Source organism: Haliotis rubra, unplaced genomic scaffold (genome assembly GCF_003918875.1).
Source record: "Haliotis rubra isolate DU_JTF1 unplaced genomic scaffold, ASM391887v1 Scf8, whole genome shotgun sequence".
Lineage (NCBI taxonomy): Eukaryota > Metazoa > Mollusca > Gastropoda > Lepetellida > Haliotidae > Haliotis > Haliotis rubra.
In genome coordinates, this window is record NW_025767523.1 from 3,084,230 (window position 1) to 3,111,098 (window position 26,869).

Consider the following 26,869-nt stretch of genomic DNA (forward strand, 5'->3'; position numbering starts at 1 on the left):
CTTTAACATAGACTTACGACAGTCGTAGCGCTAAGATGATCATAATTCCCATACTTTAACATGGACTTACGACAGTTGTAGCGCTAAGATGATCAAAATTCCAATACGTTAACATAGACTCACGACAGTCGTAGTGCTAAGATGATATTAATTCCCATACTTTAATATAGACTTACGACAGTCGTAGCGCTAAGATGATCATAATTTCCATACTTTAACATAGACTTACGACAGTCGTAGCGCTAAGAGGATCATAAGTCCCATACTTTAACATAGACTTACGATAGTTGTAGCGCTAAGATGATCAGAATTCTCATACTTTAACATAGACTTACGGCAGTCGTAGCGCTAAGATGGTCATAATTTCCATACTTTAACAGACTTACGACAGTCGTAGCGCTAAGATGATCAGAATTCCCATGTTTTAACATAGACTTACGACAGTCGTAGCGGAAAGATGATCATAATTCCCATACTTTAACATAGACTTACGACAGTTGTAGCGCTAAGATGATCAAAATTCCAATACTTTAACATAGACTCACGACAGTCGTAGTGCTAAGATGATATTAATTCCCATACTTTAATATAGACTTACGACAGTCGTAGCGCTAAGAGGATCATAATTTCCATACTTTAACATAGCCTTACGACAGTCGTAGCGCTAAGAGGATCATAAGTCCCATACTTTAACATAGACTTACGATAGTCGTAGCGCTAAGATGGTCATAACTCCCATGCTTTAACATAGACTTACGGCAGTCGTAGCGCTAAGATGGTCATAATTCCCATTCTTTAACAGACTTACAACAGTTGTAGCGCTACGATCGCTTTGTGAAACGGCCCCCCTGCACCGGGTCCTGAGTGTATCGTTAACCAAACCCGAAACGAACAATTTACCCATTAACCTCAAATGGACAGCCATAAAGGGGATTCCCCTGTAGATGGCATGACTCCAGCAACAAGCATCTTGTCCTAGTCTACCGATGAGGATGCTGATTGTTCCCCGCTAACAGGTAAACCAGCCAAACCCTATGTAAACCGATCCCCAACACTAATGGGCTTCAAGTAAACGAGGCCTCACTTTCTCGAAACTAGCTACTTAATAGGCTAGTCTGTGAAGTGGCCTTACCCTGGTAGAGAGCAAGTTTAAGAGGAATCACTTAAATTGACTTTCCCAAATTGAGATATTTTATTTACGGCTTTTGGCTTATTAAGTATAATGACGTTGTCATGGAAATGTAACTTGCTGAGAGGCAAGTGTGCAATATTTACTTGTAAATGTTAAATTTAGACATTTAACAGAATAACAAACCATAATTCCTTGATGATTACATTTGGATGCTGTTTCGTTACAACCAAAAGTACATCGTAGAGCATGCTTCCTTACCACACTGACCATCGCCAGACAATAACTCATGAAGGACCTCAGCGTACTCATTTTAAGTGATATAGGCATCAGATCTTGTCCAGCCCAAAAGAGAATAACGTTCAACCAAGGGAACAGCAACTCATGTCCAACCCAGCAGAGAGCAAATCGAACACAACCGAGCACACAGCAAATCATCTTCACCAGAAAAGACAGCAACTCATGTCCAACCCAGCCAAGATCAACGCATACCCAGCCAAGCAGAGAACAGCCCGTGTCCAACCCAGCCAAGATCAACCCATACCCAGCCTAGCAGAGAACAACCCGTGTCCAACCCAGCCAAGGTCAACCCATACCCAGCCTAGCAGAGAACAACCCGTGTCCAACCCAGCCAAGATCAACCCATACCCAGCCAAGCAGAGAACAGCCCGTGTCCAACCCAGCCAAGATCAACCCATACCCAGCCCTGGCAGAGAACAACCCGTGTCCAAGAACAGCCCGTGTCCAGCCCAGCCAAGATCAACGCATACCCAGCCTGGCAGAGAACAGCCGTGTCCAGCCCAGCCAAGATCAACGCATACCCAGCCTAGCAGAGAACTCATGTCCACCAGAGAAGACAGCACTCATGTCCACCCCATACCCAGAGCAGAGAACAGCAAGCCAAGATCATGCCAAGCAGAGAACGGCCCGTGTCCAACCCAGCCAAGATCAACGTATACCTAGCCGAGCAGAGAACAACCCGTGTCCAACCCAGCCAAGATCAACGCATACCCAGCCTAGCAGAGAACAACCCGTGTCCAACCCAGCCAAGATCAACGCATACCCAGCCTAGCAGAGAGCAACTCATGTCCACCAGAGAAGACAGCAACTCATGTCCAGCCAAGCCAAGAGTAACGCATATCCAGCCTAGCTGAGAGCAACTCACGTCTTACCAAGAAGACAACCTTTGTCCAACTCAGCCAACATCAACGCATACCCAGCCTAGCAAAGAGCTACTCATGTCGAACCAAGAAGACAGCAGCACATGTCCATCTTAGCAGACCACAGTCCGAGTATCTAATTTTCCCAACTACATTACCTTTTAACCATACGATCTGACCTTATTTATAACGAAATTAAATTATCATCCATGCCTAATGAAAACTAATTTGTAGTGTACACGAACTACATCTAACCGTAGCAACACGAACTACATTTAATCGTAACAAACATGAACTTCATCCAATCGCAGCAACATGAAGTACATTTATTCGTAACAACCTGATCTATATCCAATTGTAGCAACATGAACTACATTTAATCGTAACAAACATGAACTGCATTTAATCGTAACAACCTGATCTATATCCAATTGTAGCAACATGAACTGCATTTAATCGTAACACACATGAACTACATTTAATAGTACCAGCATGAACTGCATCTAATCGTAGCAACATGAACTGCATTTAATCGTAACAACCTGATCTATATCCAATCGTAGCAACTGCATTTAATCGTAACAACCTGATCTATATCCAATTGTAGCAACATGAACTGCATTTAATCGTAACACACATGAACTACATTTAATAGTACCAGCATGAACTGCATCTAATCGTAGCAACATGAACTGCATTTAATCGTAACAACCTGATCTATATCCAATCGTAGCAACATGAACTACATTTAATCGTAACACACATGAACTACATTTAATAGTACCAGCATGAACAGCATCTAATCGTAGCAACATGAACTGCATTTAATCGTAACAACCTGATCTATATCCAATCGTAGCAACATGAACTGCATTTAATCGTAACTCCCTGAACTATATGTAACCGTACCAAAAGAAAACTAATTTGTAGTGTACACGAACTACATCTAAACTTAGCAACATAAACTGCATTTAACCGTAGCAACTTGAACTACATTTCATCATGACAACCTGACCTGTATCCAACCGTAACAAACATGAACTACATTTCATCATGACAACCTGACCTGTATCCAATCGTAACAAACATGAACTACATTTCATCATGACAACCTGACCTGTATCCAATCGTAACAAACATGAACTACATTTCATCATGACAACCTGACCTGTATCCAATCGTAACAAACATGAACTACATTTCATCATGACAACCTGACCTGTATCCAATCGTAACAAACATGAACTACATTTCATCATGACAACCTGACCTGTATCCAATCGTAACAAACATGAACTACATTTCATCATGACAACCTGACCTGTATCCTATCGTAACAAACATGAACTACATTTCATCATGACAACCTGACCTGTATCCAATCGTAACAAACATGAACTACATTTCATCATGACAACCTGACCTGTATCCAATCGTAACAAACATGAACTACATTTCATCATGACAACCTAACCTGTATCCAATCGTAACAAACATGAACTACATTTCATCATGACAACCTGACCTGTATCCAATCGTAACAAACATGAACTACATTTCATCATTACAACCTGACCTGTATCCAATCGTAGCAACATGAACTAAATCTAACCGTAGCAACATGAACTGCATTTAATCGTAACAAACATGAACTTCATCTAATACAGAACATACACTAATATGTAATCATTCACAACATGAAGGATATCTATTCGTAACGACTATCATCAAGCAGACAGCGATGGATATATTACCCTAACACATTGAACACTCAGTGTAGCCGGATCTGTTTAGATTACAAAGTATGTGTTGTCTGTAGGACGATGTGGGTGCCTGGTGTTAAGAGCTGTCTGGGTTCGAGTCCGTACATTAATGCATGTGGGCAGATGTGGTAGTGTTGGTACTAGTGCCCATTACCCCTTCTGAAACTGGATTGAAAATGCTATATAAACACATTAATTCCAAGAAACATGCACTGACCTAGTCCTGCCAACCCTCTGACAGGTACCACATGCCATTACCCCAGCATACAACTGCCTGTAAAATATATAAACACAGAGAAAAACTAACGAACTCCCGTCTCTGGAAGGGAAAATTTGAGAATTTCTAGGAGCGGTCATAAAATCTCCAGACATGATTAATCAAAATATTTGAACTAAAATAACGTTTTTTCGACTAAACTTTCTAATGAGGTAGTTATCTTGTTTCGGGTGCAATTTTATATATTACGACCACAGGTAACAAGAACACACACGCAAACCAACCACGGTGAATACAACTATAACCTAAACCTGACTTAGGTCACCACTATTCAAATGCGATTTAGAATAGCACCATTGTTCACAAAAGGAAATGTAAGATTTTTAAGTTTAGGAAAATATTGAAATATTCAGATGCAATATATCAAATATTTCCAGCATTTCCAGCATTGTTTTTCTTTGCAAACTGAAGTACAAAAGCAGGACTGAAATGTGAGTGAGTGAGTTTAGTATTACACCGCTGTTAGCATTATTCCAGCAATACCACGGCAGGGACACCAGAAATAGGCTTCACACATTGTGCCCATCTGGGGAATCGAACCCGGGTCTTCAGGGTGACGTCAATGGTGAACTTACAGTGTCCATATCCTTTTTCATCAACACTTTATACACAACTTAACGTTGGTCACACGCCCATGTTCACATCATAATGATGTTTCCTGAAAAACTCCAATGTCATTCATTGTGACATAGTTTCGCATTACCTGTTTATTGGTGACGTTACAATACCTCAACATTCGAGTTTAAATACAAGTGTACCAAAGTTAAATTCATATTCCTATCAACATATCTAATGAGACTCGTTGCTTTCGTTTACTTTCCCACATTATAACGCTTTGAAATTATGCTGGCAGAGAATACTTTGCACTTTTACACATGAACATGGAGTATATTATATATAATCTCGCAAATAATACCTTAAAATACGACCAGGGATTATCTTGTGTTTTATCACATGAAAGTAGAGTATAACATACTTTTCCAAATAAAACCTTGGAATGTACACGGAGAACATCTTGTGCTTTATCACATGAAAGTGGAGTACAATATAATCTCCCAAATAAAACTTAGAAATGCACTCGGGCAATAACTTGCGATTTATCACAAAAACTGGAGTTTGATATTCTCCATTAAAGTCTCAAAAGAGGACATTGTGTGCTTTCAGAGTATTCGAGTGGGTGAGTGAGTGGGTGCTTTTGTCTGGTGTTACAACACTGGGAATTTGAAACAGAGAACAGCAGATTCTGACAGAAATATTCTGCTCCCGTATGGGGATTCGAACCATGGTAATCTCTGTGACAATAAATCCACTTCCACAGTAATAGATATCAGTTACATACATTACTATTCACTCTAACCTGAGCAACCACAAATAATGTTTTCGACGGTTATCAGAATTTAGTTCCAGGAACCTTTACATTGACATGCCTAGTTAGGTTTAACCAGACGATTCGGGTCTGTTGGTAATGTCGAACATTACCTTGAAATGAGTTATATCCTTATTTAGAAAAAGATAAAGATTGCTTGAAACTGAATTTATCTTGAAAACTGTGTTGCTTTTCCACGTTTTCACACATGCGATGATAAGGAACCTTACGCTAATGTATTTACTTTATAACGCCATAGCTTATTCAACAGTTTAATCAGGTCATATGCTTGTTAGTCGTTTCTGCAAATAACTTACTGGTGTTTACTTGCTCCAACATCAACAGCTGCTAACTCTATCTTGCGATATGGTACGAATATACTAGACTGATTCAGTATTGATTGTACATTATAAAAGAAGGTTACAACTGGTTTCATTTTCACACGCTGAAAACGTCATAAGAATATTTAGCTTGGAGTAGTCTTCCCTGAACCAATTCCTCTTTTGGAATCTGCAGTCGAAGATATTGGTTGACAGGAATGCAGTCTATTACCCTCCAGACCATTTTTATCAGTTCCTTAAAAAGATATGTATTCTTTGAATTCAAATAGCGCTACCACCCAGAAGATCCCCCACCCTCCCCTCGTCTCCCCATCCCCCCTCAGGCTTCACAGCTGGCATGTTACAAGCTGGCTCGGGTTACCCCGCCAGATTGCAAGTCGGGAACGCCGTTGTGGTGTCTGGCCTACGCAAGGCTTACACCGATCAAGCATAATACTCTGTCACTCGAGAAAGACAGAGATCCGAAATCAAACGCCTCTGTCAGGAACTCCAGGTGATAAACCCTTCACAGAACTGCTACTATATATATTTAGCTAATTTGATCTTTTTGATGTGGGAATTGGCCCAGTGCTCGGCGGTTGTTGAGGGCCGGGACAGAAACCCCGTGGGGGTCCGGCCGTCGTTACTAGGGCTTAGGCTGGCAGAACGGCAGCAGCAGACAGCCAGGGGATTCGTAGATGGGGAGGGGGCTTTCTTAGAAGGGGGAAGGGAGCGTTAAGTGGAATGCTCGACCACCAGACGTTGACCTGACCCCCGTTCACCTTTAACCCATAATATGCTTGCTCAGCAAAGATAAATATTACAATGTATGTTTTAAAAACAGAAGATATTTAACAGAGATGTGAGGTGAAATTGTGTGTGTTAATGTAACACGATCAGTGATATCATGGTATGATTTGACTGATAATATCGACAGTGATTTGTCAGTCTGGGAATGTGAGACTTATTAGCAGCAGAAACATGAGATGAGTTGTACATTTAATAGATAACTCTAAATGACATCCTCGTACAGTTTAATTTGGTTTTGGAATTAGACCCAAATACTCCTTGTCACACACATAGGGTTGTTGGGTTAACTTTGTGGTTTGAACATTCGCTCGTTACGCCAAAGGCCTGGTCCGATTCGATGAGAAACATTTGTGAAGGCAATTCCTGGTGTCCATGCCATGATATTGCTGGAATATGACGTAAAACTCACAAGACACTGCGTGTTATCATGTCCAGGTGGCCTGGGTCGGTGCTCTTACTATCAATCACTATAGTCTGTTTGCAGTGAAAACGTACCGATGAATTTCACTTTAAACAAAAAAGTAAATCAATAAAAGTGAAATTAAGATTGCGAATCCTCATAATTTTACCTTGCCAATTAAACATATAAATTTCAAAATTGTATTCAACTTAGGATAAAAGTTGTTTAACAGATCATAGATTCAAATTGCTATTATTGGTTTGTATAACAAGGGAGTAAACGCAGTAATTGGAACAGTGATACAAATGCACCTGCAGCACGTGATGAGCGTTAACTTAGACCAACCCTACTTCTTCTCGGTGTTTCATTTTAATGTGCATACCCCCTTGTAATACAAACCAACCATAGCGATTTAAAACTATGATCGTTTGTTAAACAACTTAAAATTCTGAGATTTAAATGTTCAATTGGCAAGGTAAAATCGTGAGGATTCGTACTTCTAATTTCACTTTATTTGATTTACGTTTTTGTTTAAAGTGAAATTCATCGGTACGTTTTCACTGCAAACAGACTATAGTCTGTCTTTTCGGTCGCCCATTGTTAACTGGCGTGCATGAAACAGCATATTTACATTATTCAACACTCAAAAATATTTCGGATGACTCGTTGGGGCGTGTGAAGAGTTGACTGTAGGAAAAACAGAAGAATTTTTCTCAAAAGTTGTTTGAACAAGGTTACAAGATTCAAAAGGTATAGGGGTGGTGGGGTAGTCTAATGGTTAAAGCGTTCGCACGTCACGCCGAAGACCCGGGTTCGATTCCCTACATGGGTACAATGTGTGAAGCCCATTTCTGGTGTCCCCCGCCATGATGTTGGTGGAATATTGCTAAAAGCGGCGTGAACCCATACTCACTCATTCAAAAGGTATATGGTATGCATGTCGAGGGATGTTCCCAATTTCATTCTTCAGTGATCAATAATTGTCCGGTGCAGTTCCATATATGGACTTGTACTATATGTCCACGTGTTTGTTGATCTGTGAAGGGGTGGTGGGGTAGCCTAGTGGTTAAAGCGTTGGCTCATCACGTCGAAGACCCGGGTTCGAATCCCCACATGGGTACAATGTGTGAATCCCATTTCAGGTGTCCCCGCCGTGATATTGCTGGCATATTGCTAAAAGCGGTGTAAAACTAAACTCAGTCAGTCACTGACCTGTGAAGATCTGGGTTATTGATCTTCAGTAACCCATGCTTGTCGTAAGAGGCGACTAACGGGATCGGGTGGTCAGGCTCGCTGACTTGGTTGATTCATGTCATTGTATCCCAGTTGCGCAGATCGATGCTCATGCTGTTGATCACTGGGTTGTCTGGTCCAGACTCAGTTATTTACAGACCGCCGCCATATGGCTGGAATATTGCCGAGTGCGGCGTCAACCAACCGACCAGCCACGTGTCGTTTTTTGTTGTGTGTTTTTCGCAGGTGAGTTTGCCTGTGCGTCTGGTTGTGGTTGTTACCGACGGGGTAACCCAAAGGAAGCACCTGATATATTTAATTCACCCGTGTTTCATATCCAAGGATGCAACTTAAACCCATCACTCGGCAAATATCACGTCGCCGATAATTTTGCATTCAAAACACTTGTAAAGCTTTTAAAAGGTTCGCATGTGGACAGGATAGGGGTCATGTCCAAATGTGACCAATCAACCGCCAAAATAGTGTCGGACGGAATCCCCTGGAATGGAATTTTCGTTTACACCGAATGTACCTGGGTTTTTTTTCAGGTGAACATTTGACTTGCATGTGCGTGTGTTTGTGCCGGGTGGCACAGGTAGGGCAGGAAACGCCCAATTGTTTTGAACACCTGGTGTCATCACTATTTGACTTAAGGACACATACTCATGAAACTCCACTTTTAGCCGAGATATCTCATGATCACTGGATTGTCTGGTCCAGACCGCCACCATACAGCTGGAATATTTCTGAGTGCGGCGTTAAACTACAATCAATCAATCAATCAATCATGTGCATGTATGTATTTTGCTGGAAACTGTGGTGGATGGGTAGGTTTTATGGCTTACTACTCTAACAGTGTGGGTACGAGTCCCGGACTGGCCTCAACCCCAAAAGTACTAGAATCTGTACTTTACTGAGAGAGTGTAATTCTAAATATATATATATACCATATATAGAGTTTTGTCGCAATGATTTATCAATATGCATCAATATTAGATGCAACGTCGTGTACGATCTGGGGAGCCATGCTAACCCGGACCAATGCCGGATTAATTGGCGTACGAAAGAAAGTACGCACCGGGTGTTTGGGGATGATTTACTAAAGTTGAGATTAATCGCACCGATTTAACAGCTTATTCCTCTAGAAAAAAAGAAAAAAAACAACATCCAAGCGTCAGTTTACTCACATCACTATTCTCCATGTATGTTGAATTTTATACAGTGAAACCCTGTTATTCCGTACGACACCGTCAAGGTCATTGATGACACGCAATCAACCAAGCAAACTGACCAAAAGAGTGATTTAAAGCTTATCCGTTCAAGACAAAGGGATGTAACTCTGATCAGGTTCACCTGGCGACTTTTGACCTGGACCATCTTGCTATGTTATTGTAATATAGTACTATTAACAAACCACTGATAATCATTTCGCCTACTCGTAAGGCAAAAAAGTCATCAAGGTATGGTCAAGCACACAGAAGAGTATTTTATGATGTCCAAAGACCCTGTCACCCCTTGCTACGTAAATGAATGTGAGTTGGTTCGATATATCTACGTGAACATTAGTATAGATGTAAAAACGTCTCCACTGAAATCTCGAGGGAATTGTCCCAAACACCACTTGTTGTCAATCAAATTCATTATCAGTGGCTAATTGAGTGCAATTGCGAGGTTGATATCGTGGTCATTAGTGTGCGCCTCTTATTACAATAATAGGAATTCATAATGAAAATTGATTGATTTGTAATCACGATCAGGTTAAATAATGTGCAAGTGTATTGGTATGGTATTTATTTGAGCGGCACAAAGGCAAGAACAACTAATCGACTGATTTCATCATATGTTTGGTTTTCATTTATATTATATCCAAATGAATTCACTTCACTGGCGGTTAGTGAGCTCTTTTACGTGTTTATTTTAAAAAAATAAATAATTTGTTTTAAAACTATAATAAATCAATATTTTTCACTTCAAAACACAACTGCTGGTGGGTATCTTAGATATCTTTTATTTTATTGAAACGCTTCATACTGCGTTCGAGCACTTTTTAAAGTTTTATGAAAATATCAGCGGACGAAATATTTTTAGTGGTGTGACTCTCAGTTATGACATGAGCGTTATCTCCCTTTAATTTCCGCTTTCTGAAACATAAACAAATCATGACGGAGGTGAGTTTTCTTAGGGTGGTATCTTTAATATTTGGATAAGATACAAACTATTTTGTAAATGAACGAGGCCGAGAAACCTTCAGTGGTAACTGGATATGATGACAGATCTAAATTTGACTTATTTGATTAGATAACCAATGTAGGCGGTACTTACGAAAAACGGGAATAATCACATGATTGCTTCAATTCTTTGAGGAAGCTTTACATCACAGTTCCTTATTTTCATCTGTATGAGTGATGCTGTGCCGTTTCTCCGATACCATTCTTCATACAGGATGCGGAAGTATTTACTTTGCCGGCACCTCCCCAAGATTAGCCGGGAGCCGCGATGGGGTCAGATAGTCAGGACATTGCCCAGTAACACGGTCATGTCTTGACTGACAGACTCCATCGCGGCTCTCGGCCGCGCCCAGATAATGCCCTAGGTATCCTATAATCATAATGAGATGTTGGTGAGAACAGAAAGGGTGAACGTCTTAGACACATACAAATTCTGTTTAAATCCCATTCCTTAGATCAATTGCAAAATTACCCTGATAACCAACCAGTGTGAAAATAAAAGGCAATGTCGATTCCATACGTACACCGTGTAGGATATTAGACGATCCATACCCACAGAGATGTATTCTCATCGAAAATACCTAACCAGAAATGTCCGTCTGATATGTACCAGTACTACCACATTTGGAACATTCATACTGTTTGTCTGACTCATACTCAAAGTTTCATTTAAGGAGGCTTTGGTCTTTGTAAACCTGGATTGCTTAACCAAAATATGTAAAAGGATTATATGTATATTGATAATCATTCATTCACTGCACTACATTCACATATCCGGAATATTTTTGTGGCTTTTTCATAGCAATTTCTTTATAGTGCAGTTATCACACATTCAGACATTTTGAGCACATTTTAATTCAGTATAAAACCCCAGACAATTATTCATGCACCTTTCAAACTTTCATTCACATTTCTCAAAACCTCCCAACTTTGTATCTAACTTCAACAACACTATGTTGATGGTGATATTTGTTAATTTCCTTTAGGCTTAGCATCAATTAACACAGTGTCACCCACAATCAGTTCACATTCTGTGATCAGTGATTATTATCAGTATGAGTGAAATATCATTTCCAGGTCATTATACAGAAAACAACAGAAACAAATTTGTTCATTGTTTATGAATACACTTTTTGGGGTGCGAGTCATTCAGTTGATTAGGTAAGGATAGGTATTGCTGATCTGAGTGAGTGAGTGAGTTTAGTTTTACGCCACACTCAGCAATATTCCAGCTGTATGGCGGCTGTCTGTAAATAATCGAGTCTGGACCAGAAAATCCAGTGATCAACAGCATGAGCATCGATCTGCGCATTTGGGAACCGATGACATGTGTCAACCAAGCCAGCAAGCTTGACCACCCGATACCGTTAGTTAGGGCTGATCTGACATTTGTGTACAAGTCTGTGAAAATATGGGGATTGGGTGGTCATACTTGGTTCATACTGCTATCGTATCTCAATGCCACCATCCCAGTTTCAAAATCCACCCTGGTTTTGGTTTTCATTTACAATGCAGGGATTGGGATAGACAACCTTGACAATTGGCTATTTTCAGGATTATTAGCCATTTTCTGAATTTAGAATGGGCCACTGCCCTTGTATCAATAGTAAACTTCAAAATTTTAATGGGCCATTTTTTATTCTAATGTGCAAAATGGCCCCTGCCTTTCCCAATCCCTCAATGTATATATTATTAAATTATTGTAATGATTTTTTATCAATGTATGCTTTCCATCATATTCCAGGAACTGAAGGCAAGTCTGCACAAGTTAATGTCCATGTAAGTAGTTTTCATCCACACCGTGTCTGGTTTTAATGTTAACTCTTTCTAACATGTTAACATTGCCTTCCAGAATACTATGCTTCACCATACTATGCTTTCTTTCTTTGTGTAAATGTCCATTAGCCATTTTGCCCCATATCCACACAAGATGTACAAAAATCAGATTGCACTGGAATAATTGTTTTAAGAGACAGCTAACACATACATACTCGAAGCACTGTCGGAAATCGAAAATAACTGATTTTTCACATTTATGTATACAATTTATGTACCGTAGTTAATATGTGAAAGTGTGAAATATCTGTTAAACTAAGTTCAGCCTAACTACAGTCTCAGTGGTAGGGAGATAGGAAACGGAGAAAAAGGACTACTGAGGAGAGATTAGTGCAGAAATAAGCAATGTTTTCTCAAGTCCAAGGCGACTTATTTGGAACAGACCATGGCTTTATGCAAATTAGTGTGCAATGATATTGTATTACAAAGGACACGTTTTAAATGCCCATTTTGAAATTAGACTTATCTCCATTATAAACAATAGCTGACGTAAAAAAATAACTTTAATACTGAAACATTTAAGGATGTAGCTGCCATGGAGTCTCACTATCACTATAAAAACAAACAGGTAGGAGGGGTCGTCGGCTGGGGGATAGAGATATCAGCTAAGATAAGATAGTCCTTTAGGGGAATTAAACTGGGGAATTAAACGGCATGTCATTTCAGTTTACAAATAATATCCAGTCCTGTCAATCTTCGACTGATCATGCCACCTCTGTATTTTGAGACATTTAATACGATGGCTGATTTAAGCTTTCCTATGGGTTATCATACTCTTTTACATATCTCAACATAAACTTTATGAAAGAAAGACACTTAAGATGTTAATCAATAGATGAGACACATTCAACACACATGAAAGCATAAAATATCTTTGAGATGACCCCCTGTACCTGTAGGCAGCACATGCGTTTCATGCCAGGTGAGTCGACGGTCCGTCGTCATACCTGGCTGAGCAACCTAACTGCCATCGATAGTCTGATCTATAGTTTTCAGCTGTTATTGAAAATTTGTTCGGTCATCACGCTGGAGACACAGGTTTGATTCCCCATCATGGGTACAATGTGTGAAGCCTTGTGCTAGTTTCCCTTGCCATGGTTTTGCTGGAATATAGCTAAAAATGGCATAAAACCATACTCCGTCACTCACTTTAATTTAATTCAAGATTCTTTAAAATGATTGAAGATATAAGTATGTTTTAAATAAATGTGAAACCAGCCCTTGCTCAACAATCCATAATTTTAAGTGTCCATGTGTATAGATAAGTAGATTCTCTTCATCAGCTCCTGAGATATCTGTGTATGTGGCCTGTTCCACGTCGATGTCTTAAACAACTTGGAATGACTTAAACCGGCAATTAGTTTTTAGGATCTGTGCAGAAAGTCAGTATATAATAGAAACTATGTAAAGCATACAGCTCACTGTAAGGAGCTTGAATTAATTGGATTACAGAGATCAGCAAAATATATGTTACCAAGATGGAGTGGTATATTGTTTCTACTGTAGTGGGGTATGTGAAAATTTATCAAAACACCATTGACCTTTACAAATCAAGCACTTTACGTGAAGCACTTGACATGTAAGGTAAGGTCAAGCACTTTATGTGTAAGTAAAAATCAAGCACTTTATGTGTAAGGAAAGGTCAAGTGAGTGAGTGAGTTTAGGTTTACGCCGCTGTTAGCAATATTCCAGCAATATCACGGCTGGGGACACCAGAAATGGGCGGAAAGGTTAAGCACTTTGTGTGTAAGTAAAGATCAAGCACTTTACGTGTAAGGAAAGGTCAAGTGAGTGAGTGAGTTTAGGTTTACGCCGCTTTTAGCAATATTCCAGCAATATCACGGCGGGGGGACACCAGAAATGGGTGGAAAGGTCAAGCACTTTACGTGTAAGGCAAAGGTCAATCACTTTACGTGTAAGGCAAAGGTCAAGCACTTTACGTGTAAGGAAAGGTCAAGCACTTTATGTGTAAGGAAAGGTCAAGCACTTTACGTGTAAGGCAAAGGTCAAGCTCTTTACATGTAGGGAAAAGGTATATGTGGTGTTATCCAGCATCCTGCATGAGGTTTCCCACCACGAGCTGGAGGCAAATATATTTTATCAACCTGTTTCATTGTGTCACTGTCACCATGAGTGAATTTATACAAAATTGATTAAAAATGGCTGTTCCGTTGAGCAGAGGTTCATTTATGCTGTGTCACATGACTTTCATTGACCAGAAAACAATATATGGCATTTTGCTTCATAATATCGTATAAATGATTTATTCTCTTGCTTAGAAATCCTTGTGCAGCCTGTTCTCTTCAGGGTGTTGTATAAGGGATATATTCTCCTGCTCAGGCATTTATTTTCTTCCCTGGTGGGATACTTTATCCATGTAACGTGAACAAATCAGGGACCCCATCCACAAATCATTCATAGCACTACGTCATTCATTAGCCAGTTATTTAGTTTAGAGTTACAGCTAGCTCGTAATGTTACGAACGCTTTGTGAACCTGGTTAGCTATTCTCGAAATGTTCGTAGCCCTAAGAACTTCTTGAGCCCATTCTTAACACATTGGCTACAATCAAAGTTAAGAATCCTTAGGGTTACGAACCTTTCAAGAATAAGAGCCCAGGATCCAGATCTGAGTATTCTGACAAGGAATGATTATAACTTTTAGCGCCCTTTACCAGGCTACTGATAAAGCCAGTGCAATGTTAAAGATATTTGTTAATATTCTATCTGTATCATGGCAGTAAGGAACCCGTCAAGTCTGGACCAGACAAACCAGTGATTGATATTATGATCACACCTTTGGGTTACGATGACAAGTTATTGGGATGTTTCGGAGCCTGGCCACATCTGTCATTAAGTCACTGATATGATCGTCTTAGGAAATCAGTTGAAATCCAGGAGGATGTAAAGATTTAAGTCCATACCTGTTTGGAGAACAGGACCATCTTGTTAAACAAACTCCAGATCCTGAAACTACTATGGAGTCAGAAGGGCATGGGTGGTCTAGTCATCTCCGTCACTGTACTTTGCTATTCTGTGATGAATATTTTGGGCTCGCCTAGACCAATATCTAGTCTCTGAAATAAAATTTTACAGAAGAAACATTTGCTTAACTATTTTCTTAAAACACAATCAGAGTGAATGAGTGAGTTTAGGTTTATGCCGCTTTTAGCAATATTCCAGCAACTTCATGGCAGGGGACACCAGAAATGGGCTTCACTCATTGTACCCATGTGGAGAATTGGCCACGGATCATAAGCGTGACAAGCAAACACTTTAACCTCTAGGCTACCCGACCGCTCTAAATATTATCAAAATGAGCCCAGAGATTTCTTCCTGAAACTGCCGTAATCTAGACTTGCATGGGCTATATTGGGTATATTTGTTTCAGTGTCCGTAAGACAGATTAGGGCACGCCAGTACTCTATGGTCAGTGGTTCAAATCCCAATTATGTTCACAGGCTTTTCAGCCCCAATCAACAGGCTCATGGGTTTCACAAGTATGGTAAACGCCTGCAGTCGGCATCACTGCATACTTACCTCCCTCATTTAGCAGACACACCATCACATAAACTGAATAGTGTTCTAAGTGGTAGTATTCCTAACTCACTCACACCTTCATGGTAGAAGTCATGACAGAGACTCTGGTTGATGTTCCCCTGGATGTCAGCCTCGATAATCATTTAAGAATTTTAAGCAGATTTCACCTTCCTTAGAAAATGTATCTTCTCCCAATGTGTGGTCTTAAAGGTTGATGAATGATGCTTGCTCAGTTGCTAGGTGAACCTTGTTTGGATGAACGCCAAATTGCATGAACATCCAATGTGTCCATATGATTCAGTAATATTTGATTATAACATTTTTCATGTTTCATTAATGTTAACGATAGATTGATGCCCTAGATAAGATAAGAGGATACTCCCTACTGTGATGTGTTTAATCATCAGTGTATTGCCTCCTTAGGAAACCAAAGGACAAGGTAACCTGAACGCTTTTCTGTACATTATCTCTTTCTGATTGACGGAAATTGTTTTAGAAATGTTCATTCAATGCGAGGTGACATTATCGTGGAGTTTTAGGCAATAGTGAAATAAACATGTTCTTATAAAATAAACATGAAATTTCTAAGAAACATGGAGAGTCTTTTTAAAATATAGTGGGAGTCTCATGTAATTCGAGATAAGTGAAGTAAAGAATGTACTTTTTATCTTATTGTAAATGTAGATATTCAGGAGATAAGTGGAATGTAAATACTTACGGTCCTAAATTAAACAATTAAACACGTTTTTACAGTGCTAATTTGTACTGATGAGTTTCATCGACTGTAGAATCAGGTGTGGAATGCTGGGTATCAAGTTACCTCCCTTGCCTAAAACTGTCAGCCCCATTACATATGAAGCCAGGGAACATTCTAGAGGCAAAGATTTCTTAATGTCTGATCATTTATATTCATTTAATGCATCAACTCAAAATATGTTAGTGGTCAACATATTCAAAAGACAGGGACACAGGAAGCCTAGTCTTCTGAACTGCTTGGATATTTACTATGAAGAGTTGTTTCCCTTTGTCATACCAGGGTCCACCTGTTTCAATCTCAGACACTGCTCATGAAAATATCAACTTTGTCAGGCCATTCATGTTGATTACCTTCCCTAAACGTAAGTTATTGTGTTAATATTTAATTTTAAAGTGTTGAAAACATATCAAGATGACCTTCAAAATTGTCACCAAATTTGCAGATTCTTTAATCATGGAATTTCACTTGTCTCTGTCCCCAATGATTTTTCTATGCCTTCTACACAAAGATTTTGTGCATGAGACAGGAAATAATCACTTAAACTGTTTCTGGTTACATCTTTCTCCCTTGTCATGGCCATTAGAGGATATGCTACTATGAAGGTGAAGGTTCAAAGGCATGACAGAAGAATCTCACTAATATTGAGGCTGTTATCACTATGATTATATCATTGTCAGTAGTCACAGGCAGGGTTAACTCTACCAGCTTGAAATTTTGCATCTTTACAAACCATACGACATTAAAAGTTTGTGTCGTCTCCATCAAAGGTCAAGGTCATCTTTTAGATTATTATGAACGTGGTTGTAAAACTGTTTCCATTTACTGTTGCAGTTTTACTCATATCATCCTCGTCTCATTGAGATGAGGTAATAGCGCCCACTAGTGCTAACCAAAGATGTGAGGTCAGGTGACATCTGGATGACCTTATGTGAACTTTAACCAGAGAATGACCTCAACATTAGCCAATCAGAAAGAAGTTTTCTTGCTTCACAGCTCTAGTTTCAAAACGGAGACTTACATTCCAGACTATGATTTGAAAAATGTTAATTTTAAATTTAGACAATTTGAACAGAAAGATATTCTGGAATGTCCAACATTATAATATGACAATGTTTCCCATGGACTGTGAAAAGTCTTTCCGTTTAAATATGTTGACTGTCTACTTTTGAGGACACCTGTGAAGATCCGGGTTAGAATTGATCTTCAGTAACCCATGCTTGTCATAAGAGGCGACTAACAGGAACGGATGGTCAGGCTCGCTGACTTGGTTGACACATGTCATCGTATCCCAACTGCGTAGATCAATGTTCATAAAGTTGATAACTGGATTTCCTGGTCCAGACTTGATTATAAACAGACAGCCGCCATACAGCTGGAATATTGCTGAGTGCCGCGTAAAACAACAAACCAACCAACCAACCACGTGTTGTTTTTGTTGTAGTTTTTTTTGCAGGTGAGTTTGCCTGTGCACCTGCTTGTGGTTGTTACCGATGGGGTAACCCCAAAGGACCCAATGTTCATGCTGTTGATTGCTGGATTGTCTGATCCAGACTGAGTGCAATGTTAAGCAACCAATAAACAATTTTTTTAGAAACATATTTGACTGGCTCTGTACTACTGTGGCAGAAAATGTTGATATGGAATGGAATATGTCTGACATATTTTACAGCATATGTTTGGCTGACACTGTTGTTCTGTTACCATGGTTACAGGATAAGTCTGGCTACGACTGTTCTGTTATTGGTTTCAGGGTGGATGGCCTCCATGCAATAGTCATCACAGACAGAGAGGGAGTTCTAATGCTGAAAGGTAAGCTGATCAATGTATCACCTGTTCTCATGGTCACTGTGTTCACTAATTTAAACTTGTGGGGGCGGTGGGGTAGCCTAATGGTTAAAGCGTCGGCTCGTTACGCTGTTGACCCGGGTTCAAATCCCCACATGGGCACAATGTGTGAAGTCCATTTCTGGTGTCCCCCGCCGTGATATTGCTGGAATATTGCTAAAAGCGGTGTAAAACCATACTCATTCACTCACTCACTTAAACTTGTGAATGGGTACTTCTATGAAAAACAATCATTCAAAACTTTTTTGTCTAATTTAAAAATCTGTTATTGATAAAAGATATAATAGCATGGAAGTTGGGATTAGAGTTCCCTTCGAGAGAATAGTTATGTGTTCTTTGTTCTGATGAATGATTGCAATCAATGATTGACTGACTACCAAAGATGAGGTAGTGAATTATTAATTGTATTTAAGAAATACAGTTCGCTCTACCACCATGTATAGTGTAATAAAGCACACTTTTATTACACTATATATGGTGGTAGAGCGAACTGTATTTCTTTTCTAAGATGCCAAATTTAATACTTTAGAAGGATAATTACGATTAATCTAAGGCAGAAAACAAACGGCGGTGTCGGTGAGCTAAATTAACAATCCTGGCACAGGGGTAACTGACACGCTGTTCTATTGACGTGTCTGCCCCCCTACGTTAAGACGAAAGTTATCAGAAAAACAAATGATAAACAGTTTGATGACAGTTTACGTTTGGGTTAAATATTTTCTCTAAATTATTTTAATTACATCTGTGATTAACGTAAACCATGTGGGGCAATATGAACGTTGCGTTTCTACTACCAACGTAAGTTTAGATAAGTACATCCAGATGAAGCTGACTAGTCAAGTGACATTCCACGATTGCATTGTGGGAATGAAAACATTGCGAATGTTACCGTGTCGCTGTAAAATTGTGAGCCGAACTGAGACATTTTATCCGTCGGAAAACATAAATGTAATGTCTCCACCAGTGATGTTAGCTGCGCGAAACAACTGCAAACCAAGAAACGGGGTGCTACAGAGTAGTTTACTGTAGGAGGCTTTACAAGGCGATGACAACTGATCACATGCATCGTGACGTCAGTTACATTGTGACGTGTTCCTGTTAAGTGTAAAAGTGTTTGATTACGAGGGGGCAGACTAGAATGGCGCAGTGACGCCAATACATTGTGACATAATGCAAAAAAGTGCACTTTATCATCTGCTAAAGTACTGTCGGCACCTTTGCTCTTTCACCAAAGCATCTTAGAAATGCTGATAATCAATTGTTGATGAAACGTATTGTATAACATGATAACAGATGCTGATTTTAAATGTATAAAGAATTATTCAGGATGCACAATTTAGGATAAACTTTTGTGATCGAAGAATGATGTACTTTACTCATACAAAACATAAAGATAGGTATTTATTCATTTACTACTTCCACATTATGTTCAGGACGCTGTTTTGTAATCCATGCATAAGCATGTCACCACTCACCAGTAGTCTGAAATATATTCATTTCTCTCAGACATATTTTTTCTTCTTCAATGCTTACTGATAACCGATCAATACTTAGTGAACGATTATCGATCTGTATGATCTATATTGATAGCCATCCCTATTTGAGAGTGCTTATAATTGATGATTGACATATTATAAAATATCTTCATGATAACATGGACTTTGGTTCCTAGCACCATTTAAGAATTGGCATAAATACTTTTTGTGTTAATGGGGTTAGACACTTAATCAGACACTATGTAAATCTGATTTTTGCGCAGAAAATGCAAAAACACATTGAGTCCATTTTGGGAACCAAACCCAGCTTTTAGGCATGATGAGCGAACACTTTAACCACTTGGCCACCCACTACCAACACAAAACTTGCAAGAATTCACCTTTTAACAGTTTAAGCATGATATATATCTCAAGTCAAAAATGCAAAGAAGCAAGCCACAGATATCAGCTGCAAATATGTACATTCCCTACAATTAGAGGAATGATATTTCAGTATTTTGTTAAACATGATCAAAATCAAATTTACTGCTACCCACTTCCAAAGATAATGTATAAAAATGAATTTTTTGAAGCAAGCTAAATGAAATATTGCTCAAGCTAAATAAAAGTAACCTAACCTTAAGCCATAGAAATCATTTGCAAATCTGATAAATGTCTGATATTTCAGTCTTCTGTTCAACATGATCAAAAAACGAACTGATGTTAAAAGTGCACCCAGTTTCATAAGATGATATCAAAGATGGTTCTTCACAAGGACGTCAGTGCCATGCCTGTGTGTGGTGGCTGCAGTTAGGAAGTGGTGTTCATTCACATATCATCATCCATCAGTTAGTATCTGGAAGATAAGTTTTCTATACCATGTGTCGCTACAGTCATGGTAGGAGGATATACATAATAAATAATTGCAGATATGATAATTGCCCAAGATTGCAGGAGTTGTAGCATTCAGTACTCTGCTTTTTGTGATGCACGAGGGAGGAATGTGGCACACACAGCTCTGCTCTTTATTGACGTATCAAATGTGTGTTTGATGGTGATTTATCAGATAGAGAGAGGCGAGGGTAGTAATATGTTGGAGATAGCCCGGGGTGGTGGAAGTACAGGGACCCCGAGATTGTCTCTATTCCTTGTTCCAGAGGATATCTTCCCCTGAACCCTGGTGTCCCTGGACCTTCAGGCGGGATATGAACTGGGGATTTTCTTCTTTGTTTATATGACCTTGTCCTACCCTATTACCTTTCTCCCTACTACAATCCTTTTCTTCACCCCCCACCCTTCACCTCTTCATCCCCCACCCTTCACCTTCACAAATTTCTTATAGACCCTTCATCCAACTTTCTGGGGATTTTCTTCTTTCTTCCCATCCCACCTCTTTCATCTCCAACTTTGTCCCCACCCTTCACCTCCACTCTTCCCCACCCTTCATCTCCTTTTTCCCTTCTATCCCCCGCCCTCCAACTTCTTCCCCCACCCTTCACCCCTTTCTTCATCCCTTCCACCTCCCCTTTCTTCACCCCCACCCTTCACCTCCTTCATCCCCTGCCCTTCATCTCCAACTTTCTTCATCCACCCATTACCTTCCTTTGTTCACCCCTTCACCTTTCTACACCCCCCAACCTCCCCTTCTTTATCTTCCCCACCCTTCACCTCTTCATCACTTTCTTCATCAGCCCCCATTACCTTCCTTTGTTCACCCCTTCACCTTTCTACACCCCATCAAGCATCCCATCCCCACCCACCTCCAACTTCACCTCTACCTCCCATGCTTTGTTCACCCCTTCATCCTCCACCTTTCACCCCCACCCTTCACCTCCAACTTTCTTCACCCCTTCACCTCCTTCATCTTCTCCCCATTTTTCCTCACCCCCATCTTCATCCCACACCCTTTCCTCATCCCCACCCTCTCCCTACACCTCACCTCCTCCTTTCCTCATCCCTCCCTTCACCTCCACTTTCTTCATCCCACACCCCCTTTCACCTCTCCCTTTCCTCATCCCCCCCTCTTCACCTCCCCTTTCCTCATCCCCCCTTTCCTCATCCCCACTTCACCTCCCCTTTCCTCATCTCACCTCCCCTTTCACCTCCCCCCTTCACCTCCCCTTTCCCACCACCCCCCTTTACCTCCCCCTTTTCTTCATCCCCCCCTCCACCTTCCCCTTTCTTCATCCCCCTCTCTCCCCCTTTCACATACCAAATTCTTCATCCCTACAAGTCACTTCCCCTTTCTTCATCCCCCACCCTTCACCTTCCCATTTCTTCTTTATGTTGAACACAGGTCTTGCCATCTCTGGTGGTGACCTGAATGTTTTCATAACTCTGATATCATGTATACACGGCATAGGTCTTGCTATCTCTGGTGGTGACCTGAATGTTTTCATAACTCTGATATCATGTATACACAACACAAGTCTTGCCATCTCTGGTGGTGACCTGAATGTTTTCATAACTCTGATATCATGTATACACGGCACAGGTCTTGCTATCTCTAGTGGTGACCTGAATGTTTTCATAACTCTGATATCATGTATACACGGCACAGGTCTTGCTGTCTCTAGTGGGGACCTGAATGTTTTCATAACTCTTATATCATGTATACACAACACAAGTCTTGCCATCTCTGGTGGTGACCTGAATGTTTTCATAACTCTGATATCATGTATACATGGCACAGGTCTTGCTATCTCTAGTGGTGACCTGAATGTTTTCATAACTCTGATATCATGTATACACGGCACAGGTCTTGCTGTCTCTAGTGGTGACCTGAATGTTTTCATAACTCTTATATCATGTATACACAACACAAGTCTTGCCATCTCTGGTGGTGACCTGAATGTTTTCATAACTCTGATATCATGTATACACGGCACAGGTCTTGCTATCTCTAGTGGTGACCTGAATGTTTTCATAACTCTGATATCATGTATACACGGCACAGGTCTTGCTGTCTCTAGTGGTGACCTGAATGTTTTCATAACTCTTATATCATGTATACACAACACAAGTCTTGCCATCTCTGGTGGTGACCTGAATGTTTTCATAACTCTGATATCATGTATGCACAGGTCTTGCTATCTCTAGTGGTGACCTGGTCTTGCTATCTCTATACACGGCAGGTCTTGCTGTCTCTAGTGACCTGAATGTTTTCATAACTCTGATATCATGTATACACAACACAAGTCTTGCCATCTCTAGTTGTGACCAGAATGTTTTCATAACTCTGATATCATGTATCCACGACACAGGTCTTGCTATCCCTAGTTGTGACCTGAATGTTTTCATAACTCTGATATCATGTATACATGACACAGGTCTTGCTATCTCTAGTGGTGACCAGAATGTTTTCATAACTCTGATATCATGTATCCACGACACAGGTCTTGCTATCTTTGGTAGTGTCCTGAATGTTTTCATAACTCTGATATCATGTATACATGACACAGGTCTTGCCATCTCTAGTTGTGACCTGAATGTTTTCATAACTCTGATATCATGTCTATATGACACATGTCTTGCCATCTCTAGTGGTGACCTGAATGCAGAGGCCCAGATAAGCTGCGTATCCGGGTAAAATACGCATAGAACATTACCAATTACACATTTAAACTGTTAGATGCACCAAAGAGTTTAAAACAAATGCGTCTGGAATATACTTATAAAACCTCAGTTGGGTAATGAAAAGACATTGATTGCTATCAAGCTGTACTGTTAGTATAGGACAAGTGTTGTACTGTCAGTATAGGATGACTGATTTTTTATGAAATCATTTCCCTTATATTTAAGTTGGTTTTGATTAGGTATGACATAAGGCAGAACATACCTGCTTATTAAACTTACTCCATGGCCTTAATACTTAGGTGTGTAAAATGACTGAAATCATTACATATTGGAAAGCAGTGGCTAACGGAAAATGAAATACCCACTCAACATTCATAATACCCACTCAAAAAAAATACAGTGGGTACAGTCCCCACATTAGCTAAATCTTATCTGGAGCTCTGCCTGAATGTTTTCATAACTCTGATATCATGTATACACGACACAAGTCTTGCCATCTCTAGTAGTGACCTGAATGTTTTCATAACTCTGATATCATGTATACATGACACAGGTCTTGCCATCTCTAGTAGTGACCTGAATGTTTTCATAACTCTGATATCATGTATACATGACACAAGTCTTGCCATCTCTAGTAGTGACCTGAATGTTTTCATAACTCTGATATCATGTATACATGACACAGGTCTTGCCATCTCTAGTAGTGACCTGAATGTTTTCATAACTCTGATATCATGTCTACATGACACAGGTCTTCCATCCCTAGGGCATAGGGATAGCCTAATGGTTAAAGCACTTGCTCCTCATGCAGAAGAACCGAGTTTGATTCCCCACATGGGTGCCTTGTGTGAAGCCCATTTTTGGTGTCCCGCACTATGGTATTGCCGTGGAATATTGCCAACAGCGGCATAAAACCATAGTCACTCATGTTCACTCACTCTTGCAATCTCTAGTGGTGACCAGGCTGTTTTATTACCACTCTAAAGATGGTTATCACAAGGAACTAGTGATGTAGACTGGAATACCTTCACATTTATCATTTGATTTCTCTTTAACATGCTTCTCAGACATTATATTCTCATCTGGTTTGAAGTTGGTTGATCCATAACATTAGCTGCTTTGCATTTATTTGAGTCAAAGTTGTTTAGTAATTGGAAGCAAAGAAGTCTGTCTTTGAATGTTTCCGTCTCAGAATACCCTTCGGAGATTTTAATTATTGAGGGTTTTTTCTTGGAATTTCCACAATTAACTTATATATAAGATCTTTTCTGCTGAAAGGAAAGTACAGCAACTATGATGAGAGTGTGGAGACACTGAAGTTATCTCTTAGACACACAGGGTTTCTTATCATGCAGATCGGCTGTTTAGAAGAAACATGGAGAAATATGTCCAAAGCATGTGCTGCAAGATTGTTAACTTTTCTGGTGTATGTTTAAACATGTTTCGGTAGAGTATAGTTGAAAATAGATTCACTTTTTAGGATGTATTTAAAGTCAACCTTTATGTCTCACATTGAAATTTAACACTTTGTGTATCATATCAAAAGTTAGCTTTTGTGTCACATATTGAAAGTCACACCTGAAGATTCAGGTTAGAATTTGTCTTCAGCAACCCATGCTTGTAGTAAGAGGCGATTAACAAGATTGGGTCACTGACTTGGTAGACTTGGATTGATGTTCATGCTGTTGGTCACTGGATTGTCTGGTCCAGATTAGATTATTTACAGACCACCACCATATAGCTGGAATATTGCAGAGCGGCATTAACATTTTGAAACAAACAACCATATTAAAAGTCAACTTTTGGGTATCATGGTGAAAGTTAGTTTTTGTTAACATATAATTTCTATACAAGTTACCTACTTACACATTTCATGTTTTAAGATGGAATAATGAAAGCCACATCTAACATCTTGTGTAGCATTATCATAATTTAGTGAGAGTTAGATTGTATGCTGCCTTTAGCAATATTCCTGCAATATCATGGCAGGGGACACCAGAAACAGACTTCATCCATTGAAGAAGGGAATTGATGATCATCATTTCATGGAACAGAGGTAGTGTGTCTCCTGGATATATATTGAAAAAGGAGTCCAAATGAAGTCTAGAATGATGTGGCAAGTCTATATTGCCTGAGTTCTGAATATAAACATTTTTCTGGGCTAGATTTTAATTTGACTTTATATTTTCTGGATTAGTATTTTTAAATGAGATTTCATTTTTTCTGGGCTAAATGGTAGTTTAAAACAACAGTATCAGCAAATGTTACTTGGAACTATTAGTCAAGACAGTTGAGCTGCAATATCGTACATAACTATGGTGCTTTGCTGGAGTCGGTTAGTGTTCAGCATCATGAGAAATGACATGCTCAGACACTTTCCTGGAACTTGCATTGCAGGGCGGAAGCATGCATGTTGGAGTTTTATTGTTTCTATTTTTGTGACAAGGAAACCATCTATATTGATTATGTTTAGTGTTCAGGAAATCAGAAGAGAGCAGAGTCAGGTTTCTGTGTTGGATGTTGCCAATTAGTATTCCTCATCCAACCACTTGAGTTGTTTTAAGTGCACTGCGGAGTTGTCACACTTTGCTTTGCAGGATCCTAGATTACATTCCCATGTTTGCTTGGGTTAGTTTGGCATAAGTATAAACTGTACAAGCAGCCACTCATGCACATGTGCATGCACGTCACTATATAAGAGCAGCAACCTTTGAATGTGATGTTAAACTTCTCTCCTCTCCTGGCACCCGTGAAGGTCCAGGTTAGAATATTGATCTTCAGTAACCCATGTTTGTCATAAGAGGCTGACTAACGGAAGGGGATGGTCAGGCTCACTGACTTGGTTGACACATGTCATAGGTTCCCAATTGCGCAGATTGATGCTCATGCTGTTGATCACTGGATTGTCTGGTCCAGACTTGATTATTTACAGACCGCCATCTTATAGCTGGAATATTGCTGCGTGCGGGGTAAAACTAAACTCACTCACTCCTCTCCTGGTCAGCAACATTCCTATGCTCATGGGACGGTGGGGTAGCCAAGTGGTTAAAGTGTTCGCTTGTCACTCTGAAGACACTTGTTCGATTCTCCACATGGGTACATAGTTTGAAGCCCATATCTGGTGCCCCTACTGTGATATTGCTGGAATATTGATA

At 39.9% G+C, this 26,869-nt stretch overlaps 2 protein-coding genes across 2 annotated transcripts in view; both read left to right on the top strand.

Annotated features, from left to right (window-relative positions):
• The first annotated feature begins 1,513 nt into the window (after nt 1-1,513).
• On the top strand, nt 1,514-2,092 carry LOC124261493 (pollen-specific leucine-rich repeat extensin-like protein 2). Its single transcript, XM_046695814.1, has one exon. It carries the CDS (start codon nt 1,514-1,516, stop codon nt 2,090-2,092), a length of 579 nt encoding a protein of 192 aa, XP_046551770.1.
• Nucleotides 2,093-10,589: 8,497 nt separating this feature from the next.
• LOC124261437 (ragulator complex protein LAMTOR3-B-like) overlaps nt 10,590-26,869 on the top strand; it is a 62,960-nt gene continuing 46,680 nt past the window's right edge. Inside the window, exons 1-3 of the mRNA XM_046695755.1 lie at nt 10,590-10,626; nt 12,431-12,465; nt 18,569-18,627. Of these exons, the coding sequence (XP_046551711.1) occupies nt 10,618-10,626; nt 12,431-12,465; nt 18,569-18,627 (103 nt within the window). The 5' untranslated portion in view covers nt 10,590-10,617. The remainder of the gene's footprint in view (nt 10,627-12,430; nt 12,466-18,568; nt 18,628-26,869) is intronic.